At 39.0% G+C, this 17,348-nt stretch overlaps 1 protein-coding gene across 3 annotated transcripts in view; it reads left to right on the plus strand.

Annotated features, from left to right (window-relative positions):
• samd12 (sterile alpha motif domain containing 12) overlaps positions 1 to 17,348 on the plus strand; it is a 104,859-nt gene that overhangs the window by 36,953 nt on the left and 50,558 nt on the right. For all 3 annotated transcript variants that reach the window (XM_078267118.1, XM_078267116.1, XM_078267115.1), the window contains exon 4: positions 2,383 to 2,523. In XM_078267118.1, coding sequence (XP_078123244.1) covers positions 2,383 to 2,523 — 141 coding nt within the window. The remainder of the gene's footprint in view (positions 1 to 2,382; positions 2,524 to 17,348) is intronic.

Genomic DNA, 17,348 nt, shown 5'->3' on the forward strand with positions numbered 1-17,348 from the left:
TCTGGCTTCTGGATGTAAATTGCTAAAGCATGACATTTGGCATGTCTCTAACTTCGGTTGTCCCTCCCCTTCTGCTATCTCTGTTATTTATTTTGCAAGTGCCCCGTGGCTGCAACCAGGGCTTAGTGCCACCCAGGACTGCTGCTATTGGTTTAAAGAAATACAAACGAGCCAGAATTTTCTTTCCCCTATACCAGAATAGATAAGCATTATAGCCAGACCATACTCCAGTGTGGACACAGCGCTGTGGAGATCTGGCAATGTGAGACTAGTGAACTTCAGAGGTACTGGTAGGTGAATTTTGTTACCTTTGGACAGAACTAGGCTGTTTCCTTGTGTTTACAGATGTTATGCTAAGCTAGGCTAACTGGCTGCTAGATTTGCTTTATATTAAACAGAGTGGTATTTCTCTTCTTAATTAACTATTGGAAAGAAAGCAAATAAGTGCAACTTCTCCTTTTTAAATACAGTGATTTTTGAGAGGTGAACGGTAGTGTGACTTTTTGGCAAACAAAAGGTATGAAGTGTATATCTGTTCATGCATAGCCCATATAAGTTCTAAAACAGGAAATATTGTGTGTTATGGTTATATTTGTACTTTGTATTTTGTCAACTTAATCTAACGTGGAAGCTCAGGTTATTTCAAAGTGAATGGTTATTATCACTTCAGTACTCTTACATATGTGGTTTTATTGAGGTCCGAAGTAAAAAAAAAGAGTTGATTTTGCAATTCTATTATTTTTAAACAAACTGCAACAATGAGAAAGTAAAGCCAATTTCAGCGAAATATAAGTTTTAAAGGAAACACTGTTTCAATATCAACATGTAAAAGCTTCAATAAATAATCCCAAAACCGTTTTTGTTTTCTGTAATACAAAGATTAGCAAAGATGCTGTGTATTGTGAACCATCTGTGTATGTCGTGGCCAAAAAGCTGTGCTCTGTCTCTTGTATCTGCTGTTATTTAAGATAGACATTACTGAAGCAGAGAAAAAGTGAACCTCTGTTGCCATGCCGATCTATCTTTGGTTACAAGATGAGGTGCCAAGTGATGGTTGGTCAATATTTATAGACTCATAACAGATTGTGCACGTTGGTTTTTCTTTGTCAATTTGTACGTCCCCCTCTTCTCCCCAACCTTTCAGCCTTTGATTTATCAGTCTTTCAACCGCACTAATCTTTTTCTTTTCCGCATTAAGTATGCTCCTCTCACTTCTGAGTCTTTATGACTCTACTTTGCTCCCCAGTGTTCATGTAATGGGTACTGTCAGCGCCATTTTACATTGAAGCATCTTAACTGTGTTTGACATTTTACCCCCTTCTGGCTGTAGTGCTGAGCAAAGAGCTGCTGTTGTAAAGGCGGGAGAAAATTGGCCTAACACAGTCAAAGTTATACCGCTAACACTTAAGGGTACTTAGTTTGCTCAACTCCCTATTGTGCTGTGGTAGCAAAGTGGTAGTGTGGGGCTCGGCATACTCTAACCATCTACAATAGATCGTCTAAACAAGTTAAGAGACAGGAAATTGTAAAGTCTCTTCTCCCTGCTTTTTTTTTTTTTAAAGGGTCACTGAATAAGAGCAAGAACACCAATTTAAAATGGTAAATGTTGCATCAGAAATGAATTAAGCTTTATATTTGATCACACCATAAATAGAAATGGAGCTGATGAAAAGAGGAGAGATAAAATGAGGGAGAAGAAGAATGTGAGGGAGTAATCTTTCCCTTCGGCTGTCAACCAATCGGAGCCAGTTTCTAGCCCAGGGAGTCATCAGGGCAAAGGAACAAAAGGAGCTGTTGGGGGGGGGGTCCAACCTAATGCCTATAATTACCCTGAATTATCATCCTATCTGCTTACCATCCCACATGTTACAAATGCACTCGTAACAAGCGTTAATAATTACGCCATACTCAACTCAGTTTTACTAGCAGCCCAAATCCCCCTCTTCGACACTGATTGGGTGATTAAATTATGGATTTTATACAAGGATTTGCAATTAAGAAAGCATATGTGAGGAATTCTTGCCAAGGGACATACAGTACTGATATTTATGTAAAGCGTGCTGCGTTTATAAGAATGGGCTTCACATTGAGTTGTGCTGGGCTTAAGACTAATTGACATTCTCATAATAGGAAATGGTTCTTAAAAACAATTAGTTTTTATGCAAGTAACATGTTGCAAGCTCTCTTATCAACATACAATACACAATTAGTGTGGCTGTAATCCCTGACCACAATTGTTTGTGTGTTTCCTCACTCTGTTCTTCCACTGACATAAATGCTTTATCTGTACCATTTTACAGTGTCTCCAGCTGTGCATATTGAATTACCACTGGCTTCCTGCTCCTTCTGTCCGTTAACTTTTATTTATTTTGTTGTGCTTAGGGCGGGCTCTGATGAGACTGACAGACAGAAAGCTGGAAAGAATGGGTATCATGCAGGAAGCCCAGAGGCAGCACATCCTGCAGCAGGTCCTGCAGCTTCGTGTCCGGGAGGAAGTCAGGACCCTTCAACTTCTCACACAAGGTAAACTTTTCAGCACTCATTTTCACCCTTTTGAAACTGTCCATTAAATCTATAAAAACACACTGTACGTGTAAGTTTCACGATAATGCTATTTGTTTCATTCAGCATAATAACTTAATAACACACAAGCTCCAAAATACTACAGGGTTTTAGAGCACATACTGTATCCATTCCTCCGGGAAATTATTCACGAGGACACAGACTTCTCACATTCTGATATTCAAATCATTAACTGTGCAGCATTTATGTGCATGCCATCTGTAGTCATGGCAATCACTTCATGTTTTAAAGCTCGCAGGAAGTGATAAATCAGAATTGATTATGCAACTACAAGAGTCACGCACAGATTTTGTCTTTGGTATCTTTTGGTATAAAGTGATCACAGAGCGGTCAATACATGCTGACTTCTCTATGTTAAAGTCCACAGTTATGTCTCGCTGTTATTTAGAGATATCCTGCTACATAATTATCTGATGCTGCTTTAAGGCCTGGACACAACAGGATTTTAAACGCTAAAATTTTGCAGTGAAATCAATTCATTTCGGTGAAATCGCCGCGATCAGAGGTTCGCTTCAGAAAATGAATCTGTGCGAATGTTACCCGTATAGTTCAACTTTGGCCTGTCGTTTACCAATAGCAAGCCATCTTGACAGTGCGTGACAGAGTGCTGAAGAGTCCAAAATAGAGGAAGCTATCGTAGCTTATTATCTGTGTTACACCATCAACTTAAATTTTTTTGTACTAAAATTGTATTCTTTCTATTCTTGAGGCTTAATATATATATACATGCTGAATACATTTCTTTGCTCATAAAATATTTTGCAGGGCTGGCATTTAAAGAAATACATTTAAAACCTACATTGTTTACATCCGTCTGTCTTTTTCATGCTTACCTTTGTTGGCTCATTGCAGCAATTCGTCGCACATCAATGGAATAATGTGAAACCAGCCTTGTATATCATGTCACACGCTTGTAAACAGGTGTGTACAGTATTAGCGCCTTCATTAAAAAAACATTTTACCATTACGCAACTGGTGGTTGAAAACGTCACAAGGAACCTCTATGATCGACAACTTTACTTACCTGCACAGGTTGGGAAGTGATAACTCAGGCAGTAAAGTTGTTTGACATCACATTGAGTCTACCTACTGTATGCAAGACACTCATCTCAACAATATGTGTAGGGTGTAGGTGCTATTTCACTCCAACGCTAGCATAAGGATAATCAGTGCTGGCATGCTGACAGAAGAACAATTACCCTCGCAATTTTGCAAGCAATGTATAATACTCGAAAAAAGAAAACGTTTAATCGTAAGCCGAGATTAACAGTTTATCAAGCTTGTAAGAAAGATTTGCACTGAAGTTGTGTAGTGTTCTCTGAATTCAGAATACATTCATAAGAAATGAATGAAATAAAAGTATTACAGATTTATGGTTGAAACCACTTCTCTTACACTAACCAAGTTTGTCCCGTAACAGATGAGATTTCCCAGACAGCCTTGAGAAATATTCAACAGTGAAATTGACAGGGAGGAAGATATTGATATATTTGATTAAAAACCCACCATATAAAAACTATAATATGACAAATAAAATAATTTAACATTTCTAGAATATGAAGAATGTGTTGAATACTTCTTACCCATTCTAAAAGTTGAACCAAATAATTTGACTATTATTTAAAAAATATATACATATCATTCTCAATTTAATCTAACAATAAATAAATGTGCTCATGACTGTACGGGGGGGAGTATTCAGATCACCTTTACTTGCGTAAAAGTAGCAATACCTCTGTGTAGAAATGTTTTTATTTAAACTGCTATGTTGATCTGTAACGATGCATCATATTTAAGAAACTGATCATATTTTATCATCATATTAATCATTTTTGTGTGCATTATATGAAATCTTAATTTGAAAGGTAACTGGTGACTTTACCTGTTTAATGAATGTATTGAATTAAAAAGTGCAATATTTCCCTCTAAAAGTCGAAGTATAAAGTAGCATAAAATGAAAATACTCCAGTACCTCTAACTGTACCTAAGTGCAGTACTTGAGTAAATGTAGTTACTTAGGTTACTTTGTTACTTTCCACCACTGTCAATTAGTATAAATCCAAACGATAATTATTGCAAATTATACATTTTTCTTTATAGTCACACAAGATAAAATATAATCATCAAACTGATTTACATTATTAGCTCTATTGAATTTGACCTTTTACCAAAGACATATCATGGGCTCGAACAACATTCATCTTTTCTCATTAACTTTGCTGTATATAATTTACAGAATTAGCATTTCATTATTACACGTGTTGTCTGTTACACAAGGGACTACCATCACCCTTCCTTTATCCTATATGCAGTGTGGCACCCTGCAGTTTCTCACTTTAACCCTGATTTCTTTGCTGTCTACAAAACACACTTCACACTTTGCACAATGCATCCTCTGTAGCATGTTTCAAAACAACAGCCAGGCGCTCTCCTCACTTTCTCCTTCTCACCCTGGGATTCTCAGCTTCCCTTGTCTCTTCCTCAGCAGTTCTAGCAGCCGGCGCACCACCACCACCACCACCACTACTTTAATCAGCACCCATCTGCCCACAGACACTCAAGCAGGGCTTTACTGCAGGGTCTGAGAAACAGATTCTAGGGATCTTTGTCACTCTGCGATATTCTTGGAAAACATTTGGAGTGTAATAAAGCAGCTTCTATCCCTCGCCACTGTTTTGGTCCCCTAGCAAGTGGAAAATAGAAAGAGAAAGAGATTGCAAGGGAGGCTTTAGCTGAGTGATGACACTTTGCTAAGGGCTACGCTCAGCCTCCCATCCCTTTCCTCCTTGTGCTCTCGGTCTCATCTTCACCACTCTTTTTCTCCTCTGTACTGATGATATGGAAAGCGACAGCCCACCTTGCCTGAGCAGCGATAGGCTGCTGCCTCAGCAGGAAGCAGCCTGTTAGTAGAGCCCACCTGGGCCTCGGGGAGTAAGGACAGAGGGACAGAAACGACTGAAATAGTGGTGAAAGTAGGAAATGTGGAAATGTCTGTCTGCAAGTTTTAGTTAATATCCATGTTGTCCTCCCCTCTGTGTGTTTATTGGTTCGGTCAGTTTGTATATACAGTCGTGAAAAAATTAGGACACCCATGCTAAAGTTTACTAAAAAGAGGAATAAAAAAATTATCTTTTGCAAATTGATGGAATTTAATGCCTTAAATAAAAAAAATTAGGAAAAATCCAGTCTTTAAAGACACCAATTTTCTATGTGAATGAATAATGTATCGTAAATAAATAAATGTTTTTCCTTAAAATACAGGGGGCATAAGTAAGTACACCCCTATGTTAAATTCCCATAGACGCAGGCAGATTTGTATTTTTAAAGGCCAGTTATTTCATGGATCCAGGATACTATGCATCCTGATAAAGTTCCCTTGGCCTTTGGAATTAAAATAGCCCCACATCATCACATACCCTTCACCATATCTAGAGACTGGCATGGGGTACTTTCCATAAAATCATCTCTCAATGCAAATCTATTTGCTTGTGAATCTTTGTTTAGGGGGAAATAAACCCAACCTTTTGAACTTTAAACCTGCGTTCCTTGACTCCTTAGTCAACGACAATATCCATTGTCGTTGATATCCAACTGTATCACTGAATGTAATGCATGTGATGGTGAGATTGTGGTGCAGTGAGAAAAGGAGGAGAAGGAAACAGAAGTATTTTAAGTCTCCTAAGCCGTTGCTTCTGGAGATGCTTTTGGCAGGGAGCGAGAAATTGGAAGAAGAAAAGATGGTGGTGTATTTCCAGGCCCAAGGCGCACTTCCTCGAGCTGTTGCTAGAAGGAGGGAAGGAGGGAAGGAGGGAGAGAGGGAGAGAGAGGGAGGGAGAGAGGGAGGGAGGGAGAGAGAGAGAGAGAGAGAGAGAGAGAGAGAGAGAGAGAGAGAGCTCCTCCCTCCCTCCCTCTAAGTTATTGAAAAGGAACAGCTAAGTATTAGCGACTGGAATTAATTGGTAAGTTAAAATAGTATTTATGTTGAAAAGAAAAACTCCTCAGCAAAGTGTTGAACACATCGGACTATGCTACTGTAATGATGGAATTTGTGTTGTGGAAAAGTACTAATATGACTGTAAAAAGAAAAATGTGCATGAATACAGTGTGCAAAATGGTGCTTATTGCCAGAATTACAATGAATGTAATTGTCCAGTTACAGTAAGTCCAGAAGGACCTCAGCAGCCTCTCAGTCCACTGATGTCCATGCTGCGACACAGAGTGGGGATGAGTTAAAAAGTTTGATGGCCACCAGTAGGAATGACCTCCTGTGTCTTTGGCTAAAGACGCTTCTCTTCTCAACCAGCATGTTGTGGAGGGGGTGGTGTCTATATAGAAAGACAGACATGATAGAGTCTGGGAGACGGAGAGACATTCACTAACTATAATGAGAGAATGCACAGAGGAGAGCGCTGGAGCGAGCAAGGTACACAACAGAGGAAGAGGCGAGAGGGAGCGAGGTGTTGTAATTACTGCAGTGTACCCAGGCAGAATTAGCTAGACGGACAGTGATTAACCTTTTAAGGCTTGCTGGGCCATGGGAGGGAAATAATTAGATTTCCCCTCTCTCTCTCTCTTTCTCTTTCTCTCTCTCTCTTTTTCTTTCTTTCTTTCTTTCTTTCTTTGCCACGGGGACGGCAGAGAGTCAACCGAGAAGGACCGAGGCACTCCAAATAGGAAGTGATACCCAAACAACAGCCTTGGATTGTTGAGTGGATGACCTGATAGTGGCACTTTGGAGTCAGTGCAGGGTTCAATGCAAGGGCACTTAGCGCCACCATTCCCTTCACAACTACACCCTTGCTTAGTCGTGACAGAAGTACTGTATCTGTGTGGAGAGTGACATAATAGAGCTTTATAAAGAAACCTTTCTTACTTTCTCGGATCTGCACAATTAGCCCAATCACTGCTTAAAATGTGCATGCTTGTCGAATTGTCATTTTCGGGAAGTTACAAAAAATATTTGAAGTGGCTACATATAACTTTAAGTTTGTTTTGATTCTAGGGCTGGGCAATATATCAATATTCTATCGACATGATATATGAGGCTAGATATCGTCTTACATTTTGGATATCGTAATATCGTCATATGACACACGTGTTACATTACAGTGAAGTAATGTCATTTTCTGGACTTACCGGACTTACTGTTTTATAATTTGCCATGGTATCCACATTATTGGTGATTATTTATCAAACCTCTCATTGTGTAAATATTTATGAAAGCACCAATAGTGAACCCTTCAATATCGCCACAATATCGACATTGGTGTATTTGGTCAAACATATCGTGATATTTGATTTTCTCCATATCGCCCAGCTCTAGTTGATTCTAGCGGCCGTTTTGGACAGAAGCGGTAGTGTTTTTATCAAACCTGCTGTCGTAAAGGTCTTTTCTTTACAGTGCTGTATTACTGAGTTAGCTTTACCGGGAGGTCATATAGTTGCAATGAATGTTTTGCTCAGAGAGAAAATCTCCAACGTAATAATAACTTAGATTGATATAGCGAATTTCATGAAACCCAAGGATGCTTTACAGAACTACAGGGGGACAAGGGATAGAAAATAGTAGGCCAACACAAACACGGACTGAAACAAAACAAAAACCGGGCGCTTAATGGAAGGGAGATGTTATTTAATGTAGGCTACTGACTTACAGCCACATTACATTACATTACATACCTGAGAGCCAATTCCGGGTCGTTTTTTTAATCATTTACAATCCCGTAATTGTCTCCATCTGTTGAAAGCCCGACCGTCGTCTGTCACTTTCCCTTTTAGCTTTTAGTTCTTTAGTTCTTCGTTTAATTTCATTTTTTTGTGTGATGGCCCTGCCCCAGTATCACCTATAACTATATAATTAAAATAGAATTAGGCCTATTTAAAGAAATCTCCTGCTACCTTTTACCTGGCTGGATACGCTAACAAAGGCTTTTCCGGTGTTACGCTGAAATCTATGACACATCAGAATGTGTGCTCTGTAGTGCCGTCTACCTGCCGTAAATTATTTTGTGACTTTGCGGGAAAAAATTGGACCCGGGAAAAAACTGTATAAAACCGAGTTATTTTCACTGTTAGTCTTGTTTGCTGGTTATTTATGATCACACTTTTAGAAACATTTAAAAGTTCCATATAATATAGTTACCGTAAGGCACCCTTCACAATTCTGAAATCGAAAGGTGTGGGGGTGGAGGAGGTTTCAGACACTGTTCGACAATCCAACAATCATTTTGTTTTAAGGCATACAGACCAGTTAAGGATGACATTATATATGATTATATAAATCGAGTATAAGTACGAATTAGGACAATAATTGCACATGACATCAATAGTGCTGTTAACATTAATTGTACATAGTAACTTGACATAATAACACATCAGTCAAAACTGAAGTCATCATGACAAAGCCTAACTTGCCTGCTTGTGTTTTAAAAACTGAAGCAAATTTTAGCTTGCTTATTCTTATTTGCACAACAGCAACTCATGTAACAGTGAAAGAAAACTTATTTTTTTTGCATTTGTTCTTGATAATGTGTTTATAAAATAACATTCAACTTAAAGCTATAGCACGTAGTTTCTGTCTCCCCCCATGAGGAATTTTAAGTATCCACATGATACAAGCCCCCCACTCCACACAGTTGCTAGAAGCCAAGGAGGACACAGAGGATTAAAAAAAACATGGACTCTTCAGAAGAGGTCATTATCTTCACTCGAGTTTCTGTGCGTGAAACTCACAGGAAGACACAATCTTCTGAAGATAGCCAGACTGAGAAATACAGAGAGAGTTGTGAGGAGCCGATAGTGCTGGAAGGTGAAAACTTTTTTTCTCCCAAATGAAATTACATCAATTGAAAATATATTAAAATGTTAAATTGTTTTCAACAATGGTGAAATGTGTTTTTCCAACCTTAACTTTCCAATTTCCGAGGAAATGCAAAAAGAAGAGCCTTGTATTCTCGGTTCACTACAATTCCTACATCAAAGTGACATCTTAAAAGTTGGCAAATTTCCTAAAGTCATCAGGGAAAGAGCACGTCCTGCTGACGTTATTGTGACAAAATGAGTTATACGGTTTTCATTCCAGAACAGTATTGAAAACCGTAAAGCATCTTATGATGTAAAATAAAACCTTGTTTTTTACAGTCAATGGGAAGATTTTCTTTTATTGAAAAGCTCTTGCCAAGTACAGTTGTGTTACAAAAGGGAGGAAATGAAAAGAAAAGTTACAGTCAACAAAAAAAAAAATACTTTTATAAAACACGTAAAAAAAACCCAAGTAAAATATGAAAAGGAAGGACATCAAACAAAAGATCAACACATAGAAGAAAATTAATGTTTTAAAACACAATACCGGTAGGTGTTTGTTCTTGTAATTGTCTGTGACTGAGACAGACATTCATTGTACAGTTTATATTTAGCTTTTATGTTATATGTTAGTCAATATGTGTATCCATAGAAACAAATGGAAATCTTTCTGCACCTGAGACAAAATGTAGCGGGCAGGGTGTTAAGCAACAGCATCTATCTCTCTTCTGGCGAATGAAAGTGCGTTATGATTTCATATTAACCCCTCTGACATCTTAAAAAGTCAGACTTTGAGACAATGGAGAAGGCAAAATGAGAATGTTCTGATTAATTAGGTTGTTTTCCTGATAATGGCATTTAACTGTTCAAATAATTGCGTGTAAAGGCCTCTAGTGACTGAGCTGACTCTCTCTGAATTAACTCTAATACAAAGATTGGAAGCCGTTAAGCCTTTGCATTTCTCCACTTCTCAGAAAAAGAAGAAGAAATCTAATTTTACTCTTTTTCTGTATTCAATTTCATGCTTATAACCATTTCAGAGTTTTCAATAACGCTCCTATGCCAGTAAATATGCTATTACTGGCTTGTGAAATCATCAGTCTTAAAAGAAACTTGAATTGCACAGCCGACAGAGTTCTATAAAAGTGTTTTTCTGAGTACATAGCGCTAATCTGTGAATGTAGACACAGGCCCCGCTGTTTATGCTTCATTTACTGTAACAGAGTCTCATTGAGAGGGCGAAGACAACTTTGAAAGAAATTAGACATAGATGCTTCACAGTTTCACTTTACTTCACTTTTGTGAATTTGTGCCCGTTATTGTCCATCAGAAGTTGGTGAGAAGTTTGTTTGCTCCGATCCATGATTGACCTTTTATGGTACTTTCTAAATGTTAACGAGCAGCTAATATACTACCTTTCTGGTCCTAGTTTTTGATTTAGGACTCCTATAGTGACGTGATTTACCGCACAAAAAACTATGGGAAACTCTTACCCACTTTCTGCAGCTCCTCTGAAAGCTTGGTTTAGGTTCCTCCTCCCCCTCGCATTGGGATTGGTCATCTTCCAGGTCTGAGCTGGAGCAGCATGACCATGTACGGAAGTCCATTTCATTGACAAAGACAAACGCAGGAAATTCAATGAGACCCAATGAGATCCGAGCGTTCAGAGCTAACCCAAGCTGCCAATATTGCAGTGCTGCCGCCAATCAATCACTGAATATTTAGAAGCAAACATTAACATTTTTATAAATAATGAAAAGTCTTCTTGTTTTTTTACGTAGTTTAGGTGTCGTTTGTGATTAAAATGTGCTTCAAGATAACAAGAGCTGCAGTTATTTTTTTAAGCATGAATCTCCGTCACAATAGTCACAATTTTGTAGTCGAGATTTCAAATCCCAGGGTGAAAAAGTTCAAAACAGCTTTTGTAGATAACTGTGGCTCCGGGGCAGTAAATGAAGGAAGCTTTCCTGTTGTGCTTTGGTAGGCCCTAGTTCCGTTGCTCCAAGCACCTTAATGAATTATCTCTCTGCTTCATGGCTTCATAAACGAAATCTCTACAGTCGGAGAGCTTTTCTGAATAGGTCTTTAGATCTGTAATATGAATAATACCAATAAATAACAGGAAATGATATGCAATCCGTGAACTCATTACAGTGTTTTCCCTTATTAAGAAGAGTGGAATCAAACTTTGATACACACACATTGCTTGTACCTCTATAAAAACATGTAACAAGGTGTTACAATCAGGACTGATAGCCTAGAGTTATTGATATATTGACTGATGGCAAGAGGCACCAATCCCTTCAGGAGCAAGCCTCGCATGAACAGTGGGTCTGAAACTGTTTAAACTTTTATAGTTCATGTTGTATCAGATTTGTTGCTCAATAATTGAATAAAAAATTCACAATTCTGTCACTTTGAGCCGTGTGGGAGGCCAACAGCACACGTTTTCTGAGCAAAAGTGTTTCCTGTCAGCCATCATGGGTGAATAGAGTATCTTTACTCCAAAGTCTTTATTGAAACCATTCACTCTGAGGGCTAAAGGAGCTGAGGGTGTCTACTGTCCTTTCTTTTGGCTTTCCAGTGAATCAGATGTCTTGCCCCAGTGTGCGGGGAGCTAAGAGCTCTCATTATCCAAGCTCTATCCTCAGGATCCTGCCCTCTGCAGAGGCACTTCCTCCTTAAACCTCCCTCGACTCCATCCATCCACCCTCCCCTCTATCTCTGTTCTCTCTTTCTTTCTCTCTCCCTCTCTTTTTCTTGCTGCAAGCGAAGGTCAAATTAATTCTTTTTCATAATTTCCTGTCAGTGAGATTCCTCCCTCAGAGACTCCATCTATGGCTCAGTGCCTGAAAGATGTGATTAAAGTGAAGACGAAGTGAATACCTGTGTCTGAAAAAGTAAAATATATTTTTTTCTTCTTATCCATATAGATAGATAAGGTGTATGGTAATATCACAGTTAATAAAGTCTCCCACAGTTTGACTTTAACATTTTAAAAATGAATACAATGTTGGGCCTTGGGTGACATGCCACATTAGGAGCTAAAATGGGCTCATACCCACAAAGGAAATGTCATTTAGGTGCAAATGGCTTCACTGCTCTGACAACACACTGTGCTCTAACCTTGCTCATTAACACTGTGGGTCTCTGAGGGTTCACAAATCCTAAACGCAGACATCCACAACATAACTACACACCTCAGATGCTAATAATGTTATGAAATATAGACAGTAATAGCATCCCCTGTTGTGAAAGCAAAGTTTCCTTTCATTAAGGTATGAATTGAAACTGGTCGTGGTAATGAAGGTGGAGGAGACACCCCATAGCTGATATGGCACTCGTTCAATCAGTGAATGGGGGCCCAGTTGTATTTTGAAATAAGAAGTGAGGGAGAGAGGAAGAAAGGAGAAAGAAAATGAGGATAGCTAATGCGGCATATTGAAAAGCCCCCCTTACCGAAAAATACTTTTTCATAACCTCAAGCTATAATTCTCCTTGACATGCAGTGAAGACTCCCTGCTCAGGGCCCCCAATTACAGACTTTTTACTCAAAGTGCTTCACACTGGACTGCCAGTTGGCCATTTTCTTTTTTTCTGCCGAAGCAGAGAGGGAGTTGAGCAACGTCAAGGTTAGGTGAAGCACATTTCATCTAGTTTTACCCAGGGAGAAGCCAAGGGATGCATGAATACAACAAACCCACTCTTACCTCCAACTCTGGCTCTCAAGGACACCAGAGCAGGATGCAGCAGAGTATGAACAACATGTGCAGATCTCTTAATGAAGCTGAAGGAAAGAGAGCAAAAACAAAATTATGTGAGGGAACGGAAGAAAGGGCGATAATGAGGAAAGATGAGCAGAGAGGCAGAGGGGGAAAAAAAGAAGCACAGGTGGAATAGCTGGAGGCACAGCACCGGCACTCTAGTCATATGTGATATGTAGTGTGTGCGCTCAGTGTTGTGGCCTCTGACCCATGGCAGAGGAAAACAGATTGCTTTGACAGGTCCACTGACATCACGAGATGTTGCTGCTCTTTTGCCAGAGTCTCCGGAGAGTCCTTGGCTGCCAGATGCCCAGTAGGGTTTGAGGCATTACTGAAGCTCGTGCCCTATAATGTGAAATAATAAAGGGAAATTTGCAGAGAGCTTAGCCGTAAATACACTGTTTGTATAGATGTGATCTTGCGCCACTAAGGGCAGGTCTTGGCAGAGCCGGGATCCCGTCAGTCATGTAAACTTAATGAAGTTCATGCATCTTGCAGAACTGAATTGTAAAATGTTATGTTGGTGTGAAATCACATCCTGAACTCTATATAACAAAATTGACCCCACTGATCGATGAAACCCCAGCGCTCAATAGTTTGCTCTTTTGTGCCTTTTTAAACCAGAAGCGGCGGGTAAGGTTTCACTGCGCAGAGCCACATTCATTAGTTTATAGTGATATGAGAAGCAATTAAAAAGTCATTGTATAAGTCGCCGCTGGTTCCACTCAGTCTGCTGCTGTCTCCAGCCTCCCTGACCACCCCCGGACATGCAGGAGCCCAGACGGCGTGGACAGACCAGACTCCTGAGCACACCCCTTCCGCTTCCCAGCATTCGCTCACAATCTTACCAACCTGGATCAATAGCTGTAGGACACTTACAGTACTCTGAGACTAGCCATTACCCCATAAACATGCCTTTGCACTGGCTCCAGACTTACTGTACGTACGTGTAATGGAGAAGAGAAAAATGGCACTCAAAGAGTTTTGCTCACTGTTTGTTGCCAGGGTGACCATTATGCAGTTTTGAGGTAATGTGTTGGTGGGCTTATTAGTTAAATGCATTAGAGCAGACACCATAATGTGTTAATATTATACATTACTGTTCCCTGATACTTCACCTGAGATGACTTAAAATAATGCCACAGTTTTGAATGTCCCCAGCCTACTTTATGCTTAGAACACAATTACTTGCACACTTACAATTATATTAGTTTTAGTCAATTAGGGATTTTACACATACAAAGTAAGAGTGTAAGTCATTTACTTTAAAAAAATGTGTTCATACTATTTCTATTTTTCAATATAGAGGACTTTAAATTGAGAATATTTATGTTTGTGAAGTTAATTGACTTAAAAACGACTTTTTTGTGGAGAAGCAGAATCACAGAGGTTTAATGTATTAATTAGCCTGTATTTATAGTTTTCTCAAAAATATCAGGGAAACGTAGGCATAACATTAATGCAGCTGTGGCACCAGCAAGACACAGTAGCTTCCAGTTTACTGTCGGTCCCGTTTTCTGTTGACATTTCAACATAGCATATAAACTTTACAGTAGCCTATATATAGAAAACAATTGATTTTGAGGTTTTCTGTTCTGGGTACTAGGTGTTAAAACATTTAGTCTGAAACCCTCTGTGTTTCAAACACTGGTTTTAGTTTGTCTCTAGTGTGAATGCATACAATATTTCAACTAATATTTCTTTCAAAAGAATCTTTCTTTATACAGTTCAGGCAGACAGTAGGGTTTAAAGGTGAGCAGTTCTCTACATCTGAAATATTGAAATTACACTGAAAATCTTTCTACAGGTAAATTCACAATGCAGATGCTCTAATTAAAATTCAATATTTTCTTGCTTAACTATTAAAAGACTCCTATCCCTTGCGAGTTATTGCTGTATGTTTATATGAGACAAAGCCAGCTGCCAGGAGCAAGAGTGACCAATATAAAAAGAATATTTATTCACTGCCTCACCTCAGAACGCACGGTACCATAGATGCATTAAGACGGACATAAAAGAGAGTGTACAAAGAAAGAGGGATACCAAGGACATTTTCAGAGAAATGGGGTGCAACGAGTAGGTACATAAAAGGAAATGATGTATATTATACCAGTCCGGGATCATGGTTTGTGTATCGAGGATTTATGGCGGTGTACTTAGCAACTGCGCAGCACCACACCTGATCATCCATTATTATTGTAACATCTCTCACTTTGGGGTCAGACATGATTGATGGGGAACTGTTAATGACTTTGGGTTGAAATTGTTATGACCACAAAAGTGACACACAATATTCAAAAAGCTGGTGTTTGGAATTGGGCATTGTCTGAAAAGAACACAGTCATTCATCAACTGATTACCAATGAAAATGGATCTAGGGAGCAAGGGAGAATATTATTTCATAATGGGAATAGAAATATGTAAGCAAATAAGAAAGTTTTCCTTATGTATCTTATTAAATGTACATTTTCTACCCAAATATTCATGTTCAACTTTACTTACTTACACTTTCTCACATTTGTTTTAGGACAAAATGTAATCTGTCTTGTGCTCCTATGTTTTCTGTGTCCTAATTAGTTTCTACAGGGTCAAAGTATAAGCAAAACTGGCCATTGCGGTTGCACCCATGGAGTACTTCTACTCTAATTAATGTCATTGTACTCTCTAATAGCCCTCCCCTCTCACAATCACTGACAAGGCATACATGTCAGTGATCCACTGTAAAACACAATTTAAAAAAAGTTATTTGAAATTCAAAAGCAAGCCTTGTATAAGAAACACTGATTAACCCACCCCACATCACTTGTAATTGGTGCCATTAGTCTTTTTATGCTTGATTGCCTGCCAAAATGTCAGCCTATCTATTTCCCTCTTGTCGCATTTCTCTTTTCTTTTTTTCCCCTGAACTGTCAGTAATTAAAAGGGATTGTCTCAGTGCCAAGTTGGAGACCATAGACACATAAAAACTTTGTATTGTTTGTTTTTAACTAGTGGTGAAAGTTCTGGGAAGTGGTGCTTGTTATTGTGAAGCACACCCTTAGCACAGGTACTTATTCCTGCACATTGCACGGCACTGTTGCCGCTGTGTGTTGGGTCATGATGGAAGCAATTAAACACGACAGAGAAATGACACTATGTCCTGAATGACTCATGCTCAACATTTTATTGACTGACCTGGTGGAAAATTAGCCTCTTAGTAAAGTATACAGAGTGGTCTTAAACTAAATATACAGCAATATGCACGGCAAATTTGTATTAACTAATGGAAAGAACATGTATAAGTTAAAGAAGATGTTGTATACCAACAGACATTTGGTATATAAAGGTAGTCGGTTTGATGGTTAGGCATACACCTTATTTGTCATCTCAACAGGTTGGCTGCCATCAAATACACCTTCTTGCCGTTTGGCTACTGCTGACCCTGAATTTGACCCGCATTTTAGTAATACGAGCAGTGTAGCTCCAGGGATGTCGGGGATGTAATTGTTGGTCCGTGGATATATTATAGATAAATTGATGCTGCATTTATGTTGCCCCATTCATTCCTATGCAGGTTGCTCACCGGGCGCATAAGCAAAAAAGAGCCTCCACTTGCTTCCAAGTGTGACAACCACATCAAAATCACCTCCCAGCGGTGCGTGTCAGTTGGCCTGTCAGACGATTGGTCGGTTCAAACTGAAATATCTCACCAGCTCTTCCATGGATTGCCATTACATTTTATGCAGACATTCATGTTCACAAGAGGAGGAATTATAATTCCTTTAGTGATCCCTCAGCATCTAGCCTCGTCATCAGGTCACATTTTTGGTTTGTCCTATACTTTGGTTTATAACAACTATACTTGCTAATCTAATAACTTTCCCATCAGTCTCAGCTCCATTTTGTGTTTAGTGTTAATTAGAAAGTATTAGCATGCTAACATGCTAGATTAAGATGGTAATCATTATACCTTCAACATAGCCATTTATAGTGAGCATCTTAGCATTCTGACATTAGCATTTAGCTCAAAGCACCACTGTGCCTGATTACATCCTTACAGAGCAGCAAGCATGGCTCTTAGTTAGTTGTTCTTGGATATACACTATGGTTTAGCTTCACTAGTTCTCTGACAGGCAAGTGCTTGGCATCTATAAATAAATACATGGGAGCAACACTTGTTTTTTTTTTACTTTACATGTATGATTGTGCAGGTCATTTATG

The sequence above is a fragment of the Sander vitreus genome, chromosome 14 (genome assembly GCF_031162955.1).
Source record: "Sander vitreus isolate 19-12246 chromosome 14, sanVit1, whole genome shotgun sequence".
NCBI classification, from domain to species: Eukaryota; Metazoa; Chordata; class Actinopteri; order Perciformes; family Percidae; genus Sander; species Sander vitreus.